The following is a 22283-nucleotide window of genomic DNA, read 5'->3' on the forward strand; positions in this document are numbered from 1 at the left end:
ATTCTGTATAATTTACATCCAGACGCTTTCAAGCCACGAGGTGTCACCTGTGCTCCAGGTCAGAGACATTCTATGGAGCTCTGGGGGATTATTTGGCTCCACTTTACCAGGTGATCTTAAGGAACTGTCATTCCAATTGGTTGACCTACTAGATCCGGCAGGTCATTTAATAGAGGATTGGGACAATCACCCTAAATTGCAAAAGTTATCCTTTATCCACAAATTATATATTAAACAATACTTAGGGAAAAAGAAAATATCCACATCGGCCTCAACGACACAATTTGAGCAAATGTTCCTTTCTAAAGTCCCTCCTTTGAAAAAAGTCTCGCGGCTGTATTCCCTGCTGGTTTCCCAGACCAGACCCGACTCATATGGTTTCATCCGTAAATGGGAAAATGATTTAGATGTACACTTTTCAGATAGGGAAATAGCGCAGATTTGCTCTATCACTCCAAGGGTATCTAGATGTGTCAAATTGCAGGAGAACCTTTATAAGGTGATCACAAGGTGGCACTTCACACCTCAAAGATGACATCATATATACCCAGAATGTGATTCAAGATGCTGGAGATGTCTCAATGCAGAGGGCTCGCTAGTGCACATATGGTGGTCATGTCCTGATATTGTTGAGTACTGGACAAGGATATGCACAATATGTTCACAAATTAGTGGGGTAAAGTTTGTTCCCTCAGCTAAAGGGTGCCTATTGGGGATAATGGGAGAAATTAAAGGGAATAGACATATTATCTCCTTGTTGGGCCAATTGCTGGCGGCTGCGAGGGTTCTTATAGCCTTTAATTGGAAGAATCGCAAGGCCCCTCCTATCTCCCAATGGATTACAAAGTGTGATGCACTCTACAGATTGGAGCAGATTGCTGGGTGGGAATCCAAAAGGTCACAGGTGTACGAAGTCATATGGTCCCCATGGAAAAAATATAGAGGTTTCTCATCCTAATAGTAAATAGAGCTATACAACAGTTGTATCAGGGATGTAGGAGTAACTCCTTTTCCCCCTCTCCCCCCCTGTCAATCCTTGGTCTTCTTAACCCCCTTTTTTCTTTTCCCCTCCCCTTTTCCCTGCATTGTTGGTACTTAAATATGCTTACATTCTCAGATGTATGATTTGTATAATAAGTGCCCCAATGTGGGGTGGATGTATCTTTTGTATTTTCTGCTCATGATTCAGAATAAAATATTTTCAAAACTCAAAAAAAAAAAAAAAAATAATAATAATAATAATAATTTACATCCAGACATTGTCCATACCTCTGTACAGCACTTTGCTTCTTGAATATGGATAATAGTTCAGCTGCTTCTTTAGACAGAGATTTACATTCATTTCTCAGCTCAATGCTCTCTTTCCAGAGGAGCTCCGCTCCAGCTATAAAAGAAAAGCAAAAACATAAAATAAATAAAATACGTAAAATAAATGCATAAATCAGTGGGGCAATCAGGGCTCTCACATCAGCCCTATTTATTTCTGTTCTGCTGCCCCATTATAGAAGCAGAAGAACGGAAACAGAAGTGCCGGGTCTGGCACATAACCGACGGGAACGGAGCCCAACAGATCCCATTGACTATATTGAGATCGGTTAGGTTTCCATTTTTTGTGTTTTTCTTTCTCTTGGCTATTTTTAATGATCTCTGTGATGGGAGGTCGATACAGAGGTGGACATAGCCTTACTGTGCTTGGGTAATAGACTGACACGTCTCTAAGAAATACGGTATATAAAGACATACTGGAATATCTCTATAGGTTTTTATGGGGGTAAGCAGATTGTCCTATGACAAACATTTCATACATTTACACCTGGATACCATTTATTTTAGAATATCAAAGCCTATGCTATTAGACACTGCATACAATGGTAAATGCTATAGTAGCTTACATTAAATAAGTCAAGTATGTTGATAATGTATGTCAGTATTCTGCATTTTGTATGTTCTTCCGAAATAAAAGTATATCTCAACTGTATTACCCATATGTGTTGTAAAAAGAAACTAAAGGCCCTATTACATGGGTCAACAAAGCATTCAATTATTGGGAATGAACAGTTTGTTCCCGATAACTGCCATCTCATGAGAGGTGTTGAGAGCCGCGTTTACGTGCAGCCATCACCCGTTCCCATTCATTGTTTTTGAGCAGCAGACCCCGGTTTACACAGGACGATCTGCTGGCCAGAATGCATCTTCTTAGGAATGCTCCGTCCTGATAATCTCCTCAGATTGCTGGCCCATGTAAAGGGGCACTTAAAATTTAGGGTCTGGACCTCACACCACACCACCGGGCTTATATAATGTTGCTGGGTATGGACTTTGAGTAATGTCTATGACAGTTATTTTTAAAATGTACAATGCCTTATGATAAAGGTCTCTAATACAAGTCTACTCCCCACTACATGTCCACTCTAGCCTAATACAACCAAACATTGGATAGAAATATGATATCGTCCACAAACTCTTAAAAGGGTTTACTGGGCTGTAGATATTAAAAACCCATCCTTAGTATAGGCCATAATTATCAGATTTGTGAGGGTCCGATGCCTCGACGATTGGCACCTTCCATCAGTAGTCACTGGAACTAACAAAGAAGATGGAGTCTGAAAAACAGCCACGTTTACTGGTCGTGCTCTGTGTGCTCAGTTCACATTCACTTGAATGTTTCCCTATTAGGCTAGATACATTTTAATCATCATATTGCAAGTGATTTTTAGGCCATTTCCAAGAAATTTTCATATAAATATAAGAAACAGAGCCGCTACTACTTTTTATAATGGCTCATAAAAATAATATAAAATCAAGCAGCAATTTTCAAGAGACGAATTCATTTCTATTGCCAGTGAGTTTTTGGATTTTTTTTTTTAAAGTACAGTGATTAATAGTCTCGGTGTCGCCAAGTGTTAGGAGGAAACGCTAAAGAAAGTTTATGCAAGCGCGGAATGATTGAACGTAGTCTGAAGATAGCAAACAGTTAAAATAACACTTGTACTCTAGATTAAATAGGTCATTTTCCGATGTGATTCAAATAAACTCATGTGGACATGTTCATGTATCTGGTAAGTTAAATACATTTTTTATTTTTTGCCAAGGATCTTAAGAAAGGACTAAGGCTGCTACTGGAGAACGAGGGCTGTAACTACCGGGCTGTTTCTGAGTTCCTTGGAGTGGAGAAAAGAAGGGGGAGTAGAAGGAAGGTGATTTTTACAAATCACGGCTGCCTTGTTCCTCAATCCTTACTGGGTCATCTTGCGGAGGGATTTCTGGAGGATTATTCTCAGTAAGGCATTGTAAAGGAATTCTTCTCCTCATAAGGAAGCGTGTTGAAAAGGATATGTTAACCTCGCACCCGGGAGGGGAGGCTGAGTGCATGTGTTTATAGTAGGTCGTCTGAGTAAAGACCTCCAGTCAGCCCAGCGTTCCACCAGCACCGCCAAGATTTACAGCTGACAATCGCACAGGTCCATCCAGAAAGTCACTTCTCTCTCCCTCTCTCATATCTCTCTCTCCCCCCTCCTCTCATATCTCTCTCCCCCCCCTCCTCATATCTCCCCCCCTCCTCATATCTCCCTCCCCCCCTCCTCATATCTCTCTCCCTCTCCCCCCTCCTCAGATCTCTCTCCCCCCCTCCTCATATCTCTCTCCCTCTCCCCCCCTCATATCTCTCTCCCTCTCCTCATATCTCTCTCCCTCTTCCCCCCTCCTCATATCTCTCTCCCTCTCCCCCCCTCCTCATATCTCTCTCCCTCTCCCCCCCTCCTCATATCTCTCTCCCTCTCCCCCCCTCCTCATATCTCTCTCCCTCTCCCCCCCTCCTCATATCTCTCTCCCTCTCCCCCCCTCATATCAATCTCTTTCTCCCCTTCTCATATCTAATATCTATCTATCATTTATATCTAACATCAATGCAAAAAAAATGTGCCACTTCTGCAACCACTCATCGCAAGTTTGAAATATGGATGTGTCTAACCAGGTTAATGAGCTTCATTCCAGATTTTTAACAAAAAGTTGCAAACAAAAAGTCACAAACTCACTCCAGTAGGGGTTAGCCTAAAAGGAACCTGTCCTCAACTTTAGGCCTCTTTCACACTACAGTATGTCCATTTCAGTGTTTTGCGTTCCGTTTTTCACGGATCCGTTGTCCCGTTTTTGGGCTCCGTTGTGTCTCCGTTTCGGTTTTGTTTTTCCGTTCCGTTTTTCCGTATGGCATATACAGTATACAGTAATTACATAGAGAAAATTGGGCTGGGCATAACATTTTCAATAGATGGTTCAGCAAAAAACGGAACGGAAACGGAAGACATACGGATGCATTTCCGTATGTGTTCAGTTTTTTTTGCGGACCCATTGACTTGAATGGAGCCAAGCACCGCGATTTGCAGACAAGAATAGGACATGTTCTATCTTTTCACGGCACGGAAATACTGAAATACTGAAACGGAATGCACACGGAGACACTTCAGTATTTTTTGCTGAACCATTGAAATGAATGGTTCAGTATATGTTCCGTATACTGAACTCAAAAAACGTCCAGTATACTGAACGCAAAATACTGTAGTGTGAAAGAGGCCTTATGCTGACCTCACTGAGGGCAGCATAAATTAGTAACAGAAATGCTGATTTCAGCGGTGTGTCACTCATGAGCAAAAAGTAAGTGGTTGAAATCAACTCACCTGTCTCTACTTTATTCTGCTGTTAGAATCTGCAGCATAAGGCCTCATGCACACGACTGTTGTGTGTTTTGTGGTCCGCAAATTGTAGATCCACAAAACACGGATGGCGTCCGTGTGCGCTCCGCAATTTGTGGAACGGCGCGGCAGCCATTGATATAACTGCCTATTCTTATCCGCAAAACGGACAGGTAATATTTTTTTAGCGGACCACGGAACTGAGCAACGGATGCGGACAGCACACGGAGCGCTGTCCACATCTTTTGCGGCCCCATTGAAGTGACCAAAACAACGTTCATGGGCATGAGGCCTAAAGTTGATGACAGGTTCCCTTTAAAGGGAGTCTGTCACCTGCTCTGAGTGTTTTAGACAGCTCAGATCGTGTTATAGAACGTTTGCCCCCCCATTAAAATAGTACCTCTCCCCTTGCAGTCCTCTGTCCCACCTTCCTCTCCTACTGCATCCTCTGGGCCTGTTCACTGTTAAGATCAGTGCCTCTGCCCATAGTAGGCAGAGCATTGCGCATGCGCAGGCCCAGCGGTGACCAGCGCTCGAGAGAAACTCCAAGCCAGAGGAGGAAGATGCAGTAGGAGGGGAGGGTAGGCCAGAGGACTGTAAAGGGATCGGTTATCTGGGCACCTGCAGCCGTACCTCCGCCCCTGGGCACTTGCGACGGCTAATTTGCATAACTTCATAAAAGTACTTTTTTCAGGATCTTTACGTGGGACAGACAAGAGAAGTACTATTTTAATGGGGGGCAAACGTTCTATAATGCGATCTGAGTGGTCTAAAACCCTCAGATTTTGAGAGATTAGTGTTAGGTTTAAAGATGTACCACATCTGCAGAATCAAAACTGACATGAAATATTCCCCTGATGAGAAATTCCCCCTCATGGGTTTTTATCCATCTGATGTATCTAACATTTGATCCTTCAAGATACAGTGGCCTCAGGATACAATATTGTCACCATACAGTGGTCTCTTCTGACCCATCGTAAGTTGAAACCAGACTCAACATAGAATATCTCAGACTCAGACCCAACCACTCAAGGCCACTTCTCTGGTAAGACAGATGGATTAGTTTCTAGTTATCAGCTATTCCTGACTGTTATCTGTAAGGACTTGTTGTATCTGTCCTAGTTATCTGCTTATTTTTCTTAAATCTTCATTTTCTCTCCTACCTTGGATGACATTTTGGGGCTTTGGAACAGATTACTCAACTTACAATGGTTTCAACATAAAATGGTCTGGATATCTGTATCGTCTATCTCTTAATCTATTGTTAATCTACTTTGTTAGCATCCATCTTTAGTACATCTATTAATCTATCTCATACCTATTTATCTACTGTATATCTGTCTGGTCCATACTAAACAAATAGAATTTCACATATTTTTCTGGGTCTCTAGGATAAACCATATTAAACGTGGACATTTTAGGAATTACTTGTACACCAACACAATAAGCTGAGACAGCACATCATACTTCTGAAGTACAAGCTGACCTAATACTTTAGTTTTCCCTTGCATACCTATACATAAGAGTGAAGTTTGCAAACCACTCACATTTACACTGCGCCGACCGGGCAGGCAATTATCTGGAAGGGACCGTTCTTTCCAAAAAGCTGCCTGCTCGTAAGTGGAGGAAAGAGCTGCATTTACATGTAGTAATCGCCTCCACTGTATGGGGACAAGAGATGGCTACATCAATCATACAGATTCATGGGTCCTGGACAGCAGATTGCTCTTTACACAGCACAATCTGCTGCCCTGAAATAATTATTTAATTTGCTGCATCAACAATGAATTCACGCGAGGAACAAGCATTTTGCTCATTCATGGGGTAATCGGCAGCACATTTACACTTGCCTATTTATGGAAACCAGCATTCTTAGTAATGTTTGTTCCCGATAATCGGCCTAACCATTATGCAGTGTAAATTAGCCTTAAAGGGAACCCGTCATCAGCTTTATGCTGACCTCACTGAGGGCAGCATAAAATAGTGACAGAAATGCTGATGTCAGCGGTGTGTCACTCATGAACTAAAGGTAAGTGGTTGCCGAGAACCAGCATCATAATCATTGCAGCCCGGGCCTTGACAAGAGTCAAATCTACCTGAGAAGAGTCCTGGTTATTCCTAACCTCCTGCTCTCCCCGTCCATCTGCTGATGATTGGCAGTTGTCTCCTAGAGAGAAAGGGAGAAAACTAGGTAGAAGCCGGACAGTCATCAGCAGGAATTCATGAATAACCAGGACTCTTCTCAGGTGGCCGGGACTCCTTTCCAGGCCCAGTCTGCAATGATTGTGAAGTTGGTTCTCGGCAACCACTTACTTTTAACTTATAAATGACAGACCGCTGAAATCATCTCACCTGTCTCTACCTTATTCTGCCGTTTGTATGGGCAGCATAAAGTTGATGATAGGTTCCCTTTAACCCTTAAATTCACTGTAGTGATATTAATAGCCAAGACATTGATGGACAAGAGTTGCATGTATGGCACCTAATGTATGCATTCCTGAGCCCTGGATTCACTTCATGTGACCAAAAACCAAGGTCCTTGAGAACTGCACTTAGAGACCAAATCCCTACAGGGATACATGAATTAAAGAGTATCCTATTAAACTGAGGATATTACCTGTTAGGGTTGATCAAGCTGATTAAATTGATACCTTTCTTTTGTTTCTAGGTTGAATTGCTGCTAAGATATATTTATGTACATTGCAAATTAGTTATGTAGAGCACCAAGAAGCTGGATGTAGCCCTTGGAGCACTGCGCCTCCACTTCCAGATGGACTGATGTCGCTGGCGGCTTCATAGACACCGGAGGAGTGCACCAGCAGCAGCTGAGAGCATGGAAAGGTCCGTATTCTCTACTCCCCATACAGCCCTATTTGCAGTCTCCAGAGGCTATGCTGCCAACGACCGTCGACACCAACATGCTTGCCAGAGCATTACTAGTGGAAAGCATGATTTTGCTAAAATAGAATAACACCAATGACTATGGCACCATAATAACTCTGGACCACCAATAACTATTTGTGAGGCATAGCACAGGCATGAGAATACAGGGCTAGACATCTTGTCAATCAAAAAGAAGGGACGAGTGTGCAGAGCAGACTGGCATAGTAGTAGCAGTGCTCTAAGGTAAAGTCTAGTCCCTTGGTGGTCGAAATAACTAAATTGCATATAAATAAAATAAAAAAACAACACATCACTGCAGCAGTTCAACCTAGAAACAAAAGAAAGATATCAATTTAATGATAGAATGATCAACCCTACTAGGCAATATGTCCGGTGTAATAGGACTGGTCATGCTGACTAGAGTTGTTGCGATACCAAAATTTTGATTCGGTTTCGATACCATAAAAAAGTATCGCGATACTTGATACCACACAAAAAAAATAAAACAAAAAAGCCACGTGCATTCCGCATTTTAAAAAATGGCGAATCGCGCAGATTTTTTTTTATATTTTAATAGTTTGGACTTTTCGGACGTGGCGATGTTTATTTATTTATTGTTTATATATTTTATATGTAAAATTGGGAAAGGGGGTTATTTATACTTAATATTTTGGTGTGTTTTTTTAAACTTTTTTTTTTACAGTATATTTAATAACTATCCTGGGATCTTCTAATCCCTTGTCCTATTCACCCTAATAAAGCTCTATCAGGGTGAATAGGACCTCACACTCTCCCTGCTGCTCTGTGCATAGTACACACAGCAGCAGAGAGGTTACCATGGCAGCCAGGGCTTCAGTAGTGTCCTGGATGCCATGGTAACTGATCGGAGCCCCAGGATTACACTGCTGGGGCTCCGATCAGAAGCTGTCACTGCCACCAATGACCAGGAGGGGAGGGGACCCTGTGGCCACTGCCACCAATGATTATAATACTGGGGGGGTTGAGGGGGGGAGGGGGCACTGCGCCACCAATGATAATTAACCGTTAATACAGGAGGCGGGTACTGGCAGCAGATCAGCGGCAGTTAACCCCTCAGGTGCTGCACCTGAGGGGTTAACTGCCGCTGATTGCAGCTCCCTGTCAGAGGCAGGGTGCCGGCTATGTGATTCTGCTGCCGGCACCTGACTCCTGTATTAAAAGTTAAAGACGACCTTATATGGGTTTGGACTTAGTTAAGCAGCAGGCTACATAGAGCGGCGCCCAGGGATGTCCCAGCACTTACTATTATTCCTGGGGACGCTCCGTTCGCCCGCTGTGCGCCTGTGCCCCATTACCATCTCCTGCTGTCCTGCTCCATATGCTAATTACTATCGGAGCAATGGGGATGAGACAGTAGCTTCTCTAGTGGGCATTCCTTCTCCCTGCGCTGCGATTGGACAGCGCTACAGCCAGGGTGAGAAGGAACGCCCACTAGAGAAGCTGTAATGGGGCACTGCCGGCGAACGGAGCGGCGCCCAGGAATAATAGTAAGTGCTGGGACATCCCTGGGCGCCACTCTATGTAGTCTGCTGCTTAAAGTCCGGACCCATGAAAAGTATCATCATTGGTGGCGCAGTGCGCCCGCCCCTCCTCCGCCCCTCTCTCCCATTGGTGGCAGCGGCAGCAGCACAGGGGGAGGGAGAGACTGCTTCCTTCTCCCCTGTGCTTCTGAGGGAACATGAATGTGCCGACAGCAGCGCGCTCATGTTCAGAGATACTAGACTGCGCAGAAGTGCAGGCCAATATCGAAAAAATGGAAATCGACAAAAGTATTGATTGGGTATCGAAATTTCGATACCCGCAACAACCCTAATGCTGACAGATGCTCTTTAAGGGGGGATTTATTAACATATTTGACTAGTTACCGTAGTTAAGTTTTGGTGAATATGATAAACTTTGCAACTTGGTTTGCGGGGAAAAAAGAAAGACGAGAGAAGTGTGTTCATTGGATGATACACAGCATATTTACACAGGCCTATTACTGGGAATGAGTGTTCTTAGTACCTTTTGCAGAGACTGCTGCTGTTAGTTTACTATAAAAGGCATCCATAGACAAGAAATACATGTATGGAACCTAATGCATGCATTCCTAAGTCCTGGACGCGCTTTATGTGACCAAATACAGGAGTGGCTCTCACCAAGGTCCCGGAGATCTAGAGACCAAATGAGGTACAAACATTAAAGAGGACCTGTCACCGCTCCTGACATGCCTGTTTTAAAGGGAGTCTTTCACCTAATATGAGCGTTTTAGACCGCTCAGATCAGGTTATAGACTCTTTGACCCTCATTACAATCGTACCTTTCTTTTATGTGTCCCTCGTCCAGATCATGAAATTATAATTTTTTTTTTTACGTATGCAAATGAGCTTCTGAAGGTGCCCAGGGGCGGCATTACTGGGCGATGTGCCCAGAAAAACACACCTCTTTCAGCCCTCTGGCCCGCCCTTCTGTCCTATTACCTCCTCCGCCTTCAGCCGGCGAAAGTCACGAGCGGCACCAGAGGACGGCGGGCCAGCTGTCTTTACAAGGCCGGCACATTCGCACTATGAAAATCTGTTCCTCTGCCCATAATGGGCAGAGCAGTGCGCAGGTGCGGGCCAGTTCCCAGCCTGACTTCTTCTCTTGCCGCTCGTGACGTCTGCCGGCTGGAGGCAGAGGAGGAGGTAATAAGAGGACAGAAGGGTGGGCCAGAGGGCTGAAAGAGGTGTGTTTCTCTGGGCACATCGCAAAGTAACGCCGCCCCTGGGCACCTTTCAGAAGCTCATTTGCATACGTTTAAAAAGTTGTTGTTTTTTTCCATGATCCGGACAAGGGACACATAAAAGAAAGGTACGATTGTAATGAGAGTCAAAGAGTCTATAACCTGATCTGAGCGGTCTAAAACACTCAGATTAGGTGAAAGACTCCCTTTAATAGCTTCATGCATCCCCCCTCCCCATGTAATAATTCTGGAGCATCTATTCTTATGGCTCTATGTTGTGCCATTCCTTTATTATTCCTGCTAGAAGTAATGAATGAACTGGTTACCACCCTCTGTACCCTTACTGCAGACTGCTAGCAATTCATTCATAACTTCTAGCAGAAATAATAAAGGAATGGCATAACACAGAGCCATACACATACATGCTCTAGAATTGTTATTACATGGGGAATGCATGTAGCTATTATAACAGGCATGTCAGGAGAGGCGAGAGGTCCTCTTTAAGGGGATTTATTAACGTCTTTGATTAGCCTCCAGTTACAAGTTTTGGTGCTCCCTATATTTGTGATACACTTTGCAACTTTATCTTCTTGCCACTTTGGAAAAAAAAACATAGTGAGAAAAGTGGGCATGTTTTGACACATTTAACAAATCTTATGATCTATGCAGCCTAAACATGCGTCTTGACAATTTAATCCAACAGACCCTTGTTGGAGTAAACTGCACCAGTCTCAAGAAACCTGCACTGATGTGTCTAGAATCTTTCATTGTTACTCCTGAAGAAATAGTCTGCTGAATGAAAAATGATGCATAGCCAGAGTAAAAGCAATTTCTTTTGAAGTAAAGCCTGTATCAAACCAACAGATTATCTGACAGATTTTTTTTTTTATCAATCATTGGTCAGATGGCCTTTTACACACACAGATCTTTTGTTATGAACACCAACTATTGGTCTGATTGAACAGATACTGGTCAGATAATCTGTTGGTGTAATACAGGCCTAACAGTGATTGTGATATTTGCTTATATTATTCCTCTTGACAACTGGAGGATAATTGGATGGTGCATTGAGGGCTTTTGTGTACTTCTGCAACAATTTGGCAAAAGAATCAAACATCTCGATTTGCACATTCTAGTGAAGGCACAAAGGTAGCAGAGAGGCATTTCACAGTGTATGGTTGGGTCAAAGACCCTTCAAACCTCTTTCGACTCACCTTGCAGATGTGAGGATCGGCAATCAGCAGCATGAGCTTTCTCTAGGATGGACAAGATCTTTTCTTCTAGATCTAAACGTAGTGTAGACATTTCAGCAGACGAACACAGTGACGGCTCAGCTGAGTTCTCTTTATTCACAGACTTCACATTGGCCATTAGGAGAAAAAAAATGACAAAAGTAATGAGTGATTATCCACTTAAAGGGACACTACCATCAATTTTATTTAAACCACATAATAGTCTATATGTAAATAATGTATTTATTTTATTTTTTTTGTACAAAAAAGGGGTAGATTATATCCAGAAAACAATTTTGGAAGTCACTCCATGTAGTCTACTTCCGGTTCTGACTCTTAAAGTCTACCTCCAGTTATATAATACCTTTCCATAAATAAATAGTACAGGTGAATATAAGAAACTTTGCAATATATCTTATTAAATAAAAAATTCTATCTGCTTTTACTAGGCTTCTTTGCTCTTTCCTGTTTTTAACATTGATTTATATGAAGAGAGGAGGTGGGATAAGAGACACAAACTGCAGTTTCTTAGCTCTGCTACACTTAGCACTTTTGACTCTCCTACATCCAGTAGGATAAGGCTCTACCATTGTTCAGAGTGAGGTAATAAATCGCTTACTAGCTGCAGCATCCTCCTCCTCTATCCATAGGCTGGACACAGATGGACCCAAAGCCTCTTTCACACCAACGATACGGATTGTGTCAGGATGCGTTCAGTGAAACTTGCACCATTTCGCAAGCAAGTTCAGTCAGTTTTGTCTGCAATCAGTTTTGATGCGCTTTTCAGAACCATCTCCTAGCAACAATCAGTGCAAAACGCATAGCATACCATACCATACGGACAGCATCCTGATGTAATGCGTCTTTCACTGAAGCCCCATTCACTTCTATGAGGCCAGGGCTGCATGAAAAACGCAGAATATAGAACATGTTGCAATTCTCACGCAATGCAAAAATGATGTGTGAAAAACAACGCTCATAAGCACAGATCCATTGAAATGAATGGGTCAGGATTCAGTACAGTACTATACGTTTACTTCATGCATTGCACCAGCACTGAAAACTCGTGTGAAAGGGGACTAACAGAGATAAGAGACAGCAGTCAGATGCACAGGAGGAAGCAAAATTCTTTAGGCTACTTTCATACTAGCGTTCAGCGGTTTTCTTCCAGACGATTTTGGGCATATTTGCCGGGTTGCGGGCAGATCTCTGCCAGTCCCCATTATAGTCCCCATATAGCCAGACGGAGACTTCAAGCTACCGGCAATGCAGCGAGAATCGGCAGGCTGTTCTCTAGCGCTAGTGTGTGGCTAGCCTTAATAAGATGTATTACAAAGTTTATTATATTCACCTGTACTTTTCATTTCTGAAAACTTTATATAACCTTAAAGTGGAGGTACACTTTAAAAGGTTGTCTTGTCTGAGACAATGGGGGCATATCACTAGGATATGCCGCCATTGTTTTATAGCTGCGGGTCTCCACTGGGTCCAGCCACCACCAAGCGCTCTCCCCGTAGTAGTGAATGTGAGTGAGCCCGCCGCGCTTGCGCGGCCACCGCTCCCGTTCACTTCTATGGGCTCGACAGAAATAGCATATCCTAGCGATATGCCCCCATTGCCTGTGATGAGAAAACCCCTTTAACTTCCTACTTTGTTTGGACATATGAGGGGAATGGAGGAGGAACGGAGCCAAACTGATGCATTCTGAGCTGATCCTTATCCATTCAGAATGCATTAAGGGCAAAACTGATCCGTTTTGGACTGCCTGTGAGAGCCCTGAACAGATCTCAGAAACGGAAACCAAAACGCCAGTGTGAAAGTAGCCTTAGGCGCTTGGACTCCAGGAGAATGAGCCGAATTTATGACGAGGCATGTGCCTCTTTCATAAATTAATTACATAAATGCACTTACTGTTTGCATCCAGCAGCGCCAGATCCAGAGATCTCTGGCAGGCTGTTCTCTGCCGGAGTACACGCTGCACATGGTCAATTAGCCTATGAGATTTACTATTATTGGAGTGACCAAGATAAAACTGTCACAAGGACATAACATCAAGTTCAAACTTGAGAGGGTTTTTCCAACCAGGACGTTGATGGCATATGGCTACAGTATGTCATTGAAGGGGTTTTCCGAGACTTTATAACTGATGACTTATCCTCTGGTCATCAGTATTTGATTAGTGGAGGTTTGACCCCCGGGACCTCAGCTGATCAGCTGTTTGAGAAGGCAGCAGGGCCTCGGCCTTTTTCGCAGCTTTCCCTAGGCCGTGTGACATCACGTCATCGGTCACATGGCCTAGGATTAGCACATTCCCATTCAAGTAAATAGGGATGAACTACAGTGCCAAGCACAGCCACTATACAATGTACAGCTCTGTGCTTGGTGAGCAGGGAGAAGGCCGCGGTGCTCACAGGAACGCCGATGCCTTCTCAAACAGCTGATTGGCTGATCAGATACTAATGACCTATCCAGAGGATAAAAGTGTTGGAAAACCCTTTTAATGTCTGATCACGGTTCCTCAGTGAACACAAGCGCAAAGAGGATGAAGCCATTGTACGTCTACTGACCAGGAGCTGTGTCTGATATTTAAAACAAAAAGCTAGTCAAATGAATAAAGCCAAAGTGGCCTCCAGTCAGTACCCACAGAATAAAGATCATCAACATCCCTGTTAGGAAACCACTTTAAAGTAAGCATAAACATGATACCAAACTTCTGGAAAGTAAGCCAGCATCCCCATTTATTCACAGTTGTTTTGGGATACATGATAATGGAGTTGTGGACGACTAAGAACATGTATTCATCTGTTCAAAACCCGTATCTGTCTTTTGGCTGGGCTGTTGATGTTTTTAATGATGTAACAATAAACTTTTGGATTTTATCGAGTGCTAGAAGATTTTCTATTTGGAAACTAGGGTTCTGGTTGGCTTTGCGAGATGCAGTGTGGACTGGAACTGAGATGGTACGTGCTCTCCCTGAAGACAGAGGCAGATATTTAAGAAAATGCTTCTGGGGAAAAAAATGTTTTCAAAAAAGCCTCTCCTCCAGACTAAAACTCTCTTTCTAGTGAAGCAGTAGAATGCAGTATTGGTAATATCAGACATACAGGCACCAAATCAAACCCTCTACAATGTATATGCTCTTTTTAGGCATATGGGCATCATAGAGAAGGTTCCTCCTCTGGGAATTCTCTCTATGAGCAAGAACAGTCACTGTGTACGAGCGGCTTCTATTCTGGTGGACTGGAGCGCTCCTTAGTTTACACAGGCAGCCATTTATTAGAGTGTAATACCACAATTCTCCTGCAGTGGTCCCTTCAGGGAAGGTGACTGGCTGACTGCAGCCTTCCAGAAAAATCAGCTGTTTGCCGGGGGTGCTGAGCACGGGACCCAAGCTGTGCTGTCCCAGACTGCAGGACTAAGAAACTTGCTATGAATGAAAATGATTGGTAAAGTCATGCTACATGCATGGACTCTATACCGGGCATTTGGAGTGCTTAGAAAGTTCATATTACAGACTGATCCTGTGTACTATAGTATAGTGTAATATACATGTTGGGTAGATTTACTAATCTTGGTCTCATTTTTAGATTTTTATGATTAGTAATTTTCCTCCATTGTATTCTATGATACCTCTTTAACATGGCAGGCAGTGGAGCATTAGGTACAGCAATGGCCCAAAGCTGGATAATATCACTTTACTATCGATGGAAGTGTATGTTTGACGACCATGCATAACAAGAAAAGGCCTGTGCCCCAACCTCTGCTGCCTACAGACAAATAAGGACCTAGCTACAAGTGACAAACCAGCATTCAACCTTACACCATTATACAAGTCAAATGATGAAGTTCTGAGTGCATTTTGTCATTGTCATCTGTGACTCCTGGAGAGTGTCTGTAGCACCAGGTCTCTGCCCCTCATACCCCTCCCAGCTCTACCACCAAATATCCAAGCCTGCTTGAAGCCCTGCTGGAAAAAACCCACATTACAACCCTTGCCATGTCTCAGATGTAGACGTGATGTCATCGGTACAGGGAACCAACACAGCGAAAAATATCACCGACCACGATGGAGTGCATGAAAACAGGGCCTTATAGATAAACAATCACTATTCGGGCACAAACACGGTTCCCAGCCAAGGCATGCCGCCATTTTTTTAACTCCTGCAGAAATGTCCTATCCTTGTCCGCGAAATGGACAAGAATAGGACATGTTCTATTTTTTTGCGGGGCCGCGTAACAGATTTACAGATGTGAACAGCACAGGGGTGTTCAGTCTGCATTTTATTTTAATGGGTCCACAACTGATCCGCAAAAAAAAACAAAGAAAAAAAAACCAAAAAAAACACGGATCGGATGCGGACCAAAACTACAGCCGTGTGCATGAACCCTTAGTAACGTGATAACATGTTGTTTCCCGTCAACTGATGCTGAAACGTGCAAAACCAGAATACCCCTTTAAAGGGAACCAGTCATCAACCTCACTGAGGACATCATAAAATAGTGACAGAAATGCTGATGTCAGCGGTGTGTCACTCATGAGCTAAACGTAAGTGATTGCTGAGAACCAGCATCATAATCATTGCAGCCCAGGCCTGGAAAAGAGTCACGGCCACCTGAGAAGAGTCCTGGTTATTATAATCTCCTGCTCTCCCCGACCATCTGCTGATGGTTGGCAGTTCTCTCCTAGAGAGAAAGGGAGAAAACTAGGTAGAAGCCGGTCAGTCAGCAGCAGGTGGGCAGGAATTCATGAATAACCAGGACTCTTCTCAGGTGGCCGGGACTCTTTTCCAGGCCCGGTCTGCAATGATTGTGATGTTGGTTCTAGGCAACCACTTACTTTTTTTTTTTCAATCAAATCGTTTTTATTATTCAAATAAAATTGGCATATCACAAGACAATTTGCGTCTACAATTTTTCTGTAATTTTCTCCCCTCCACATCTCATATACACAGAATTGTATAAAAACATTATCATATGTCCACATATTTGATACATCTTCCACAGTTATTATACATAATGAATATACCAATAAAAAGACAAAACAGTTACAGAGTTATTTGACTATAAAACCCAACATCCCCCCCCCCCCCAAATCAGAGCATGAATTTTCAAGACCTTTTTAGATGACGACATGAGTATGAGACAACCATTCATTCCACAACTTTTCAAACTTCTGAGGGCATCCTCTCCTAACAAACACTCCCCTCTCTAAAGTCAACATATCATGCACCTTTCTCACAAATTCATCCACCGTTGGCGGACTCCCCTGGATCCACCTAAAAGCAATCAACTTCCTGGCCACATACAGTAGTCTCCCAACCGCCACTTTGACCGCCTCTCCCCCACCAATCTCCTTCACATATCCCAGCACACATATCTTGGGGTCCTTCTGCACCCTCAATTCCAGGTTACGATTAATCAAAGTCAACACCTCATCCCAAAAACTACTTAGCACTGGACAAGCCCAAAGCATATGAAACAGATCTGCACCTTCCGCCATACATTTTGGACAGTTGTCATCAGTTCTAACCCCAATTTTTCGTAAAAACACTGGAGTTTTGTAGACTCTGTGGATGATAAACAGTTGTGACAGCTTGCCCTGTTCAATTACAGACACTCTCGGGACTACCTCCAATATATCTTCCCACTGTTCCTTAGGGATGTCCCCCAGATCCTTTTCCCATTTTCTCATCCTTGTAAGAGGGAATTCTATCAAGAATTTGTCTAAAAGCAGAGTTTACACCTGTGAAATCAGACCTCTCTTTCCTCCAGCTGGGAGAACCAGTTTATGGACCACATCTGTTTTTGCAATAATGCAACCCTTCCTTATCGTGACATCATAGGCGTGTCTCAGTTGCAGGTATTGATAGAACCACACTTTAGGAATGTTGAATTCTTGCTGTAGGCCTTGAAATGATTTAAATACATTAGTCTCAATCAATTGACCTATCCTCATTACTCCATGGGATTCCAAATTTCGGACTCCTGATAGAGAAATGAACTCTGGCATCAAGTTATTGTTCCATATTGGGGAAAGCTCTCCTACCCCACCAACTCCCCTGATCAATTTCACCTTTGCCCACACTTTTTTCATAAGCTCTACAAGCGTTACTTTCTCTCTCCCCCCATGCATCCCTGCACCCTCCAGAATACCCATAAGGTCCCTACTACCCAACCAGTGTTGCAGTATTTTCCCCGTCACGTCTGGTAGCTGAAATTCCATCCAACCCTTAAAATGTTGACACTGAGAGGCTAAGAAATAAATCCAGGCGTTAGGGACAGCCAAGCCACCTTCAGACTTGGGATATTGCAGCGTCTCCAGCTTAATCCTAGCTTGACCATATTTCCAGATAAGATCTCTAAATATCGAATGTATTTTCCTAAATCTCTCAACTGGGATCCATACAGGGGCATTATTCAATATATATAGTAACTGAGGCATCATTACCATTTTTAGGAGATTCACTCTGCCCACCACCGACAAAAAGAGTCTACCCCATGTCCTTGCCTTCAGCCTAAAGGTATTTAGTAAAGGAGTTAAATTAAGCTCTTCAAAATCTAGCAGTCTAGGTGTTATATATAGCCCCAAATATTTAAATTTGCCCACCCAGGGAATCAAACTATCTGCCTGCACACCAGATAGTGCATGTCCGTCTACCGGCATCAAGGCAGACTTCTGCCAATTTATCCGAAGCCCAGAGAAGCCACCAAATTTATCTATTAAAGCCACATCCCGCATCCAGAGAGCCCCCAGTGTCCCCCAGAAATAGCATAGTGTCATCAGCATACATTGCCACTTTATTTTGCGTCTCACCATATCTAAACCCCACAATATGAGGTGACAGGCGGATAAGGGCTGCAAGTGGTTCAATTGCTAACGCAAACAACAAGGGTGACAATGGGCACCCCTGTCTGGTGCCTCTGGCCAAAGAGAAGCTATCTGACAACCCCCCATTAGCTCTGATCCGTGCCTTTGGACTTGAATACAACACTTTCACCCACTGAATAAATCGCGCACCAAAGCCCATGAATCTCAAGGTTTCCCATAGGTAGTTCCATTCAACACTGTCAAACGCCTTGGCGGCGTCTAACGCAAGTAAGGCCCTATCTCCTCCATTATCTGCTGGAATATTCAGACTAGCATATACTCTACGGATATTTATAGCAGTCGACTTCCCAGGCATAAAGCCCGTTTGATCCGGGTGCACTATAGTTAGTATTACCCTGGACAGCCTGTTCGCCAACACTTTCGCCAGGAGCTTCACATCTGCTGTTAATAGCGAAATTGGTCTATAGGAATCAGGAACTTTGGGATCTTTCCCAGGCTTAGGAATAACTACTATGATAGCCTCCTGCATAGAATGTGGTAGCGAACCCTTCTCCAGAGAATATTCAAGAACCTTAAGTAATTCAGGAAGAAGTATCCCTTGCAACTTTTTATACACCTCCACTGGTATGCCGTCTGCCCCCGGCGCCTTACCATTCGCCATCCCCCCAAGAGCTACCTCCAACTCCTCCAGCGTGATCGGCTCTTCCAGTCTCTCTCTATCCTCCTCTGATAACACTGATAGCTGAGCCTCAGCCAGAAAGGCGGACAGGGCCTCCTCCGAGCTAGACGCCTTGGAAGCATAGAGAGAGACATAAAAACCTTTTAGAATATCTATTATCCCTTTTGTATCCTGGCTACTATTCCCATTACCATCCATCAGCTCTTGTATACAAGAAGAACCCCTCTGTGCCTGAGAAACCACTGAAAGCAAATGCCCAACTTTCTCTCCTTCCTCAAAAGATCTTTGGCGGTAGAAACTACGCTTCCTATCCGCAGCCTGTAGTAGGTGACACCTCAGTTGTTCCTGAGCTACCTCCAGCGCCTCACTATTAGCCATGGTGGGGATTCTACCAAACTCTCTTTCAGCCTCAGTTACTTGTACATGAGCTTTAACATCTGCCTCTCTGGATTTAGATTTATGCTTGCTTATTTCTTTGATCAGTACCCCTCTCAAAAACGCTTTCATGGCATCCCAGACTCCGTGAATTGAAGCCGTCCCTCCATTAATAGAAAAGTACTCCCTGACCTCCAGAGTAATCTCAGACAAATCACCAAGTACATTCAGCCAATGCGGGTTACATTTCCACAACCTCGGTCCCTGCCTAAGCACGCCCAGGCACAAATCAATCTGCACCAAGGAATGGTCAGACAACGACCGAGGGTGATAAATAACATCTCTTATCAGTGGTAGCATAACATCATTAACCAAAGCCAGATCTATATGTGATAATGAATGATGCGTAGCAGATCTACATGAAAACACCCGCTTATCCGGGTTGCGCAGCCTCCAAGCATCAAGTAAACCAGTTTCCCTCATAATATTCTTAAGAGCCACACTCCCCGGTGATCCACTGGCACCTTCTACCCGACATCTATCTATGGAGTCATCCAATGTACAATTGAAGTCCCCCACTAGCAGCCACGGCAGTCCAGGGAAGTCCGCCACAAAGGTCATAATATCCCGTATTAAAGGGGAAGCAAACGGTGGAGGCACATACACTGACACCAACACCACCTGGATCCCATCAATCTTGCACACTACACACACATACCTGCCCTCAGCATCCACACATTGCTTCAGATGTTCATACCTTATACTTTTATGCACAATCATACTAACACCCCTAGAGTGAGAGGAATGGATTGCATGTACCACATGCCCTACCCAATTTTTGTTCAGCCACTGCACATTATCATTGGACAAATGCGTTTCCTGCAAGCAGCAGATAGCTGGCTGAAACCGACCCAAATATTGAAATATACATTGTCGTTTTCGTGCATCAGCCATTCCCCTCACATTACAGCTCAACACTTTAATCACCTGTGTCATGATGAAAGATTACGGCATGTTTGAATCTCACACTCCATACTAATGTCACTCTCTCATAATTCACGCCCCTCACCCATCTCTGACCCGTCACCCTCCCCCCCCTCCCTCCCCCTCCCCAGTGATCAGGCTACTTTGAACAGTAACCCCAACCCCCCCCCCCCCCCCCCCTCCCAAACATCCAACTCAAACGCAGGGCAATCTGTAAGCACCATGCCCAATGCTGAACAAAAATCACTTCTAATTCCAACACTCTCCCTCAGGTAGAGAATCCTCTCCACAACTGGGAAATACATTTCTTATCCCAACTTCCTACTCCTGCATCAGGATCTACCATGTGGTAGCAACACTCAATACACTTTATAACTGGTATAACATTAAAGTGACATTAGGGTGCAATCCTATGCATATAAAGTGAACACAAACTGCAAACTGTTTCCTTCAAGTGTCCAAGGCCCCACTTCTCAATTGCCGCTCGTGGACGTCCAGCCACTGTGTCGCTTCATCAGGGTCCTCAAAAAATCTGGTGGATCCCAATGCCACCACTCGCAATCTAGCCGGGAACAACATGGCGTACGGAACTTGTAGCACTCTGAGCCTTTTCTTTATATCTATAAATCTGCTCCTCCTCCGCTGCACCTCATTGGAATAATCCGGAAAAATGGACACTCTGACCCCATTCATGACCATCTCATCATTGTCCCTTGACTGGCGTAGGATAGTGTCCCGATCTTTAAAGTGTAAAATCTTCGCCAGTATGGGGCGAGGAGGCCTGCCTGGCGGGAGCGGCCGCGAAGGGACTCTGTGCGCCCGCTCAACCGCGTACAGGGAAGATAGGCCCTTCTCATGGAATAACTGGTGCAACCATTTCTCCACAAACTCTGTAGCATTGGCCCCTTCTGTTTTTTCTGGCATTCCAACAATTCGCAGATTATTTCTCCGCGATCTGTTCTCTAAATCATCCGCTTTGGCGTATAAGGCAGCTATATCTTTCCCATTCATTTTTGACGCCATTTGCAGAGGTTGAATAACGTCTTCCAGTGAGGACACCCTCTTTTCCAAATCTGAAGTACGCTCAGAAATCTTGTGCAGGTCGTGCCTGATTATGGACACATCTGATCTCAGGCTGCCAACTTGTACTGCGAGCACTTTAAGGGTACTGTTGCAGCTTGCCACAGCCACCATTATATCTTTCAGTGTGGGCTCCCTTGTAGAATCAACCCGCAGGTCTACTGGAACTATTGCAGGGACCGCATATTTGAGCACCGGCTGACCGGAAAAAACCGGGTCATCACCGTCCATGGATCCGTCCTCCTGATCAGAGGAGGTAGGTATATCAGTCCCTTTATTACTGGCCGAATCGCCCACTCCACCGTCCAGTCTGGCATATTTACTGAGTTTAGCAGCCGCGCTCTGGCTCACCGTCTCCTGCAGCGCCGACCCCTCTCCACTTCCGGCGCCATCTTGGCCTTTCTCCATGCGGTCTTGTTTCGCCAGTTTGGACGATTTCGTCGGCATTTTCAGGCTCCGATTTTGTCACCGCAATCACCGGACACCTTCCTCTCCCCAGGTAAAGTAGTTTCAGGCAGTTTGAGTGCGCTTCCACTGTAAATGAGCAGGATTTTAGCAGGAGCAGTGAACCGTGCGTCTTACTCCATGCACTCACAAGCCAATACTTGGCAACCACTTACTTTTAATCGACAGATCGCTGAAATCATCTCACCTGTCTCTACTTTATGTTGCGGTTAGTATGGGCTGCATAAAGTTGATGACAGGTTCCCTTTAAAGGTAGTTTGTCGCCAGGAAATTCACAGCATTTTGCGGAACGGAATTGCGGACCCATTAATTTCTATGGGGCAGCACG

The 22283-nt window shown here is 44.2% G+C and overlaps 1 protein-coding gene across 5 annotated transcripts in view; it reads right to left on the reverse strand.

The window, feature by feature from the left end:
* LOC120977311 overlaps positions 1–22283 on the reverse strand; it is a 129111-nt gene that overhangs the window by 63070 nt on the left and 43758 nt on the right. For all 5 annotated transcript variants that reach the window (XM_040405199.1, XM_040405196.1, XM_040405197.1 and 2 more), the window contains 2 exons: positions 11526–11667; positions 1270–1384 (listed from right to left, as the gene is read on the reverse strand). In XM_040405199.1, the coding sequence (XP_040261133.1) occupies positions 1270–1384; positions 11526–11667 (257 nt within the window). The remainder of the gene's footprint in view (positions 1–1269; positions 1385–11525; positions 11668–22283) is intronic.

Source organism: Bufo bufo, chromosome 8, assembly GCF_905171765.1.
Source record: "Bufo bufo chromosome 8, aBufBuf1.1, whole genome shotgun sequence".
Lineage (NCBI taxonomy): Eukaryota > Metazoa > Chordata > Amphibia > Anura > Bufonidae > Bufo > Bufo bufo.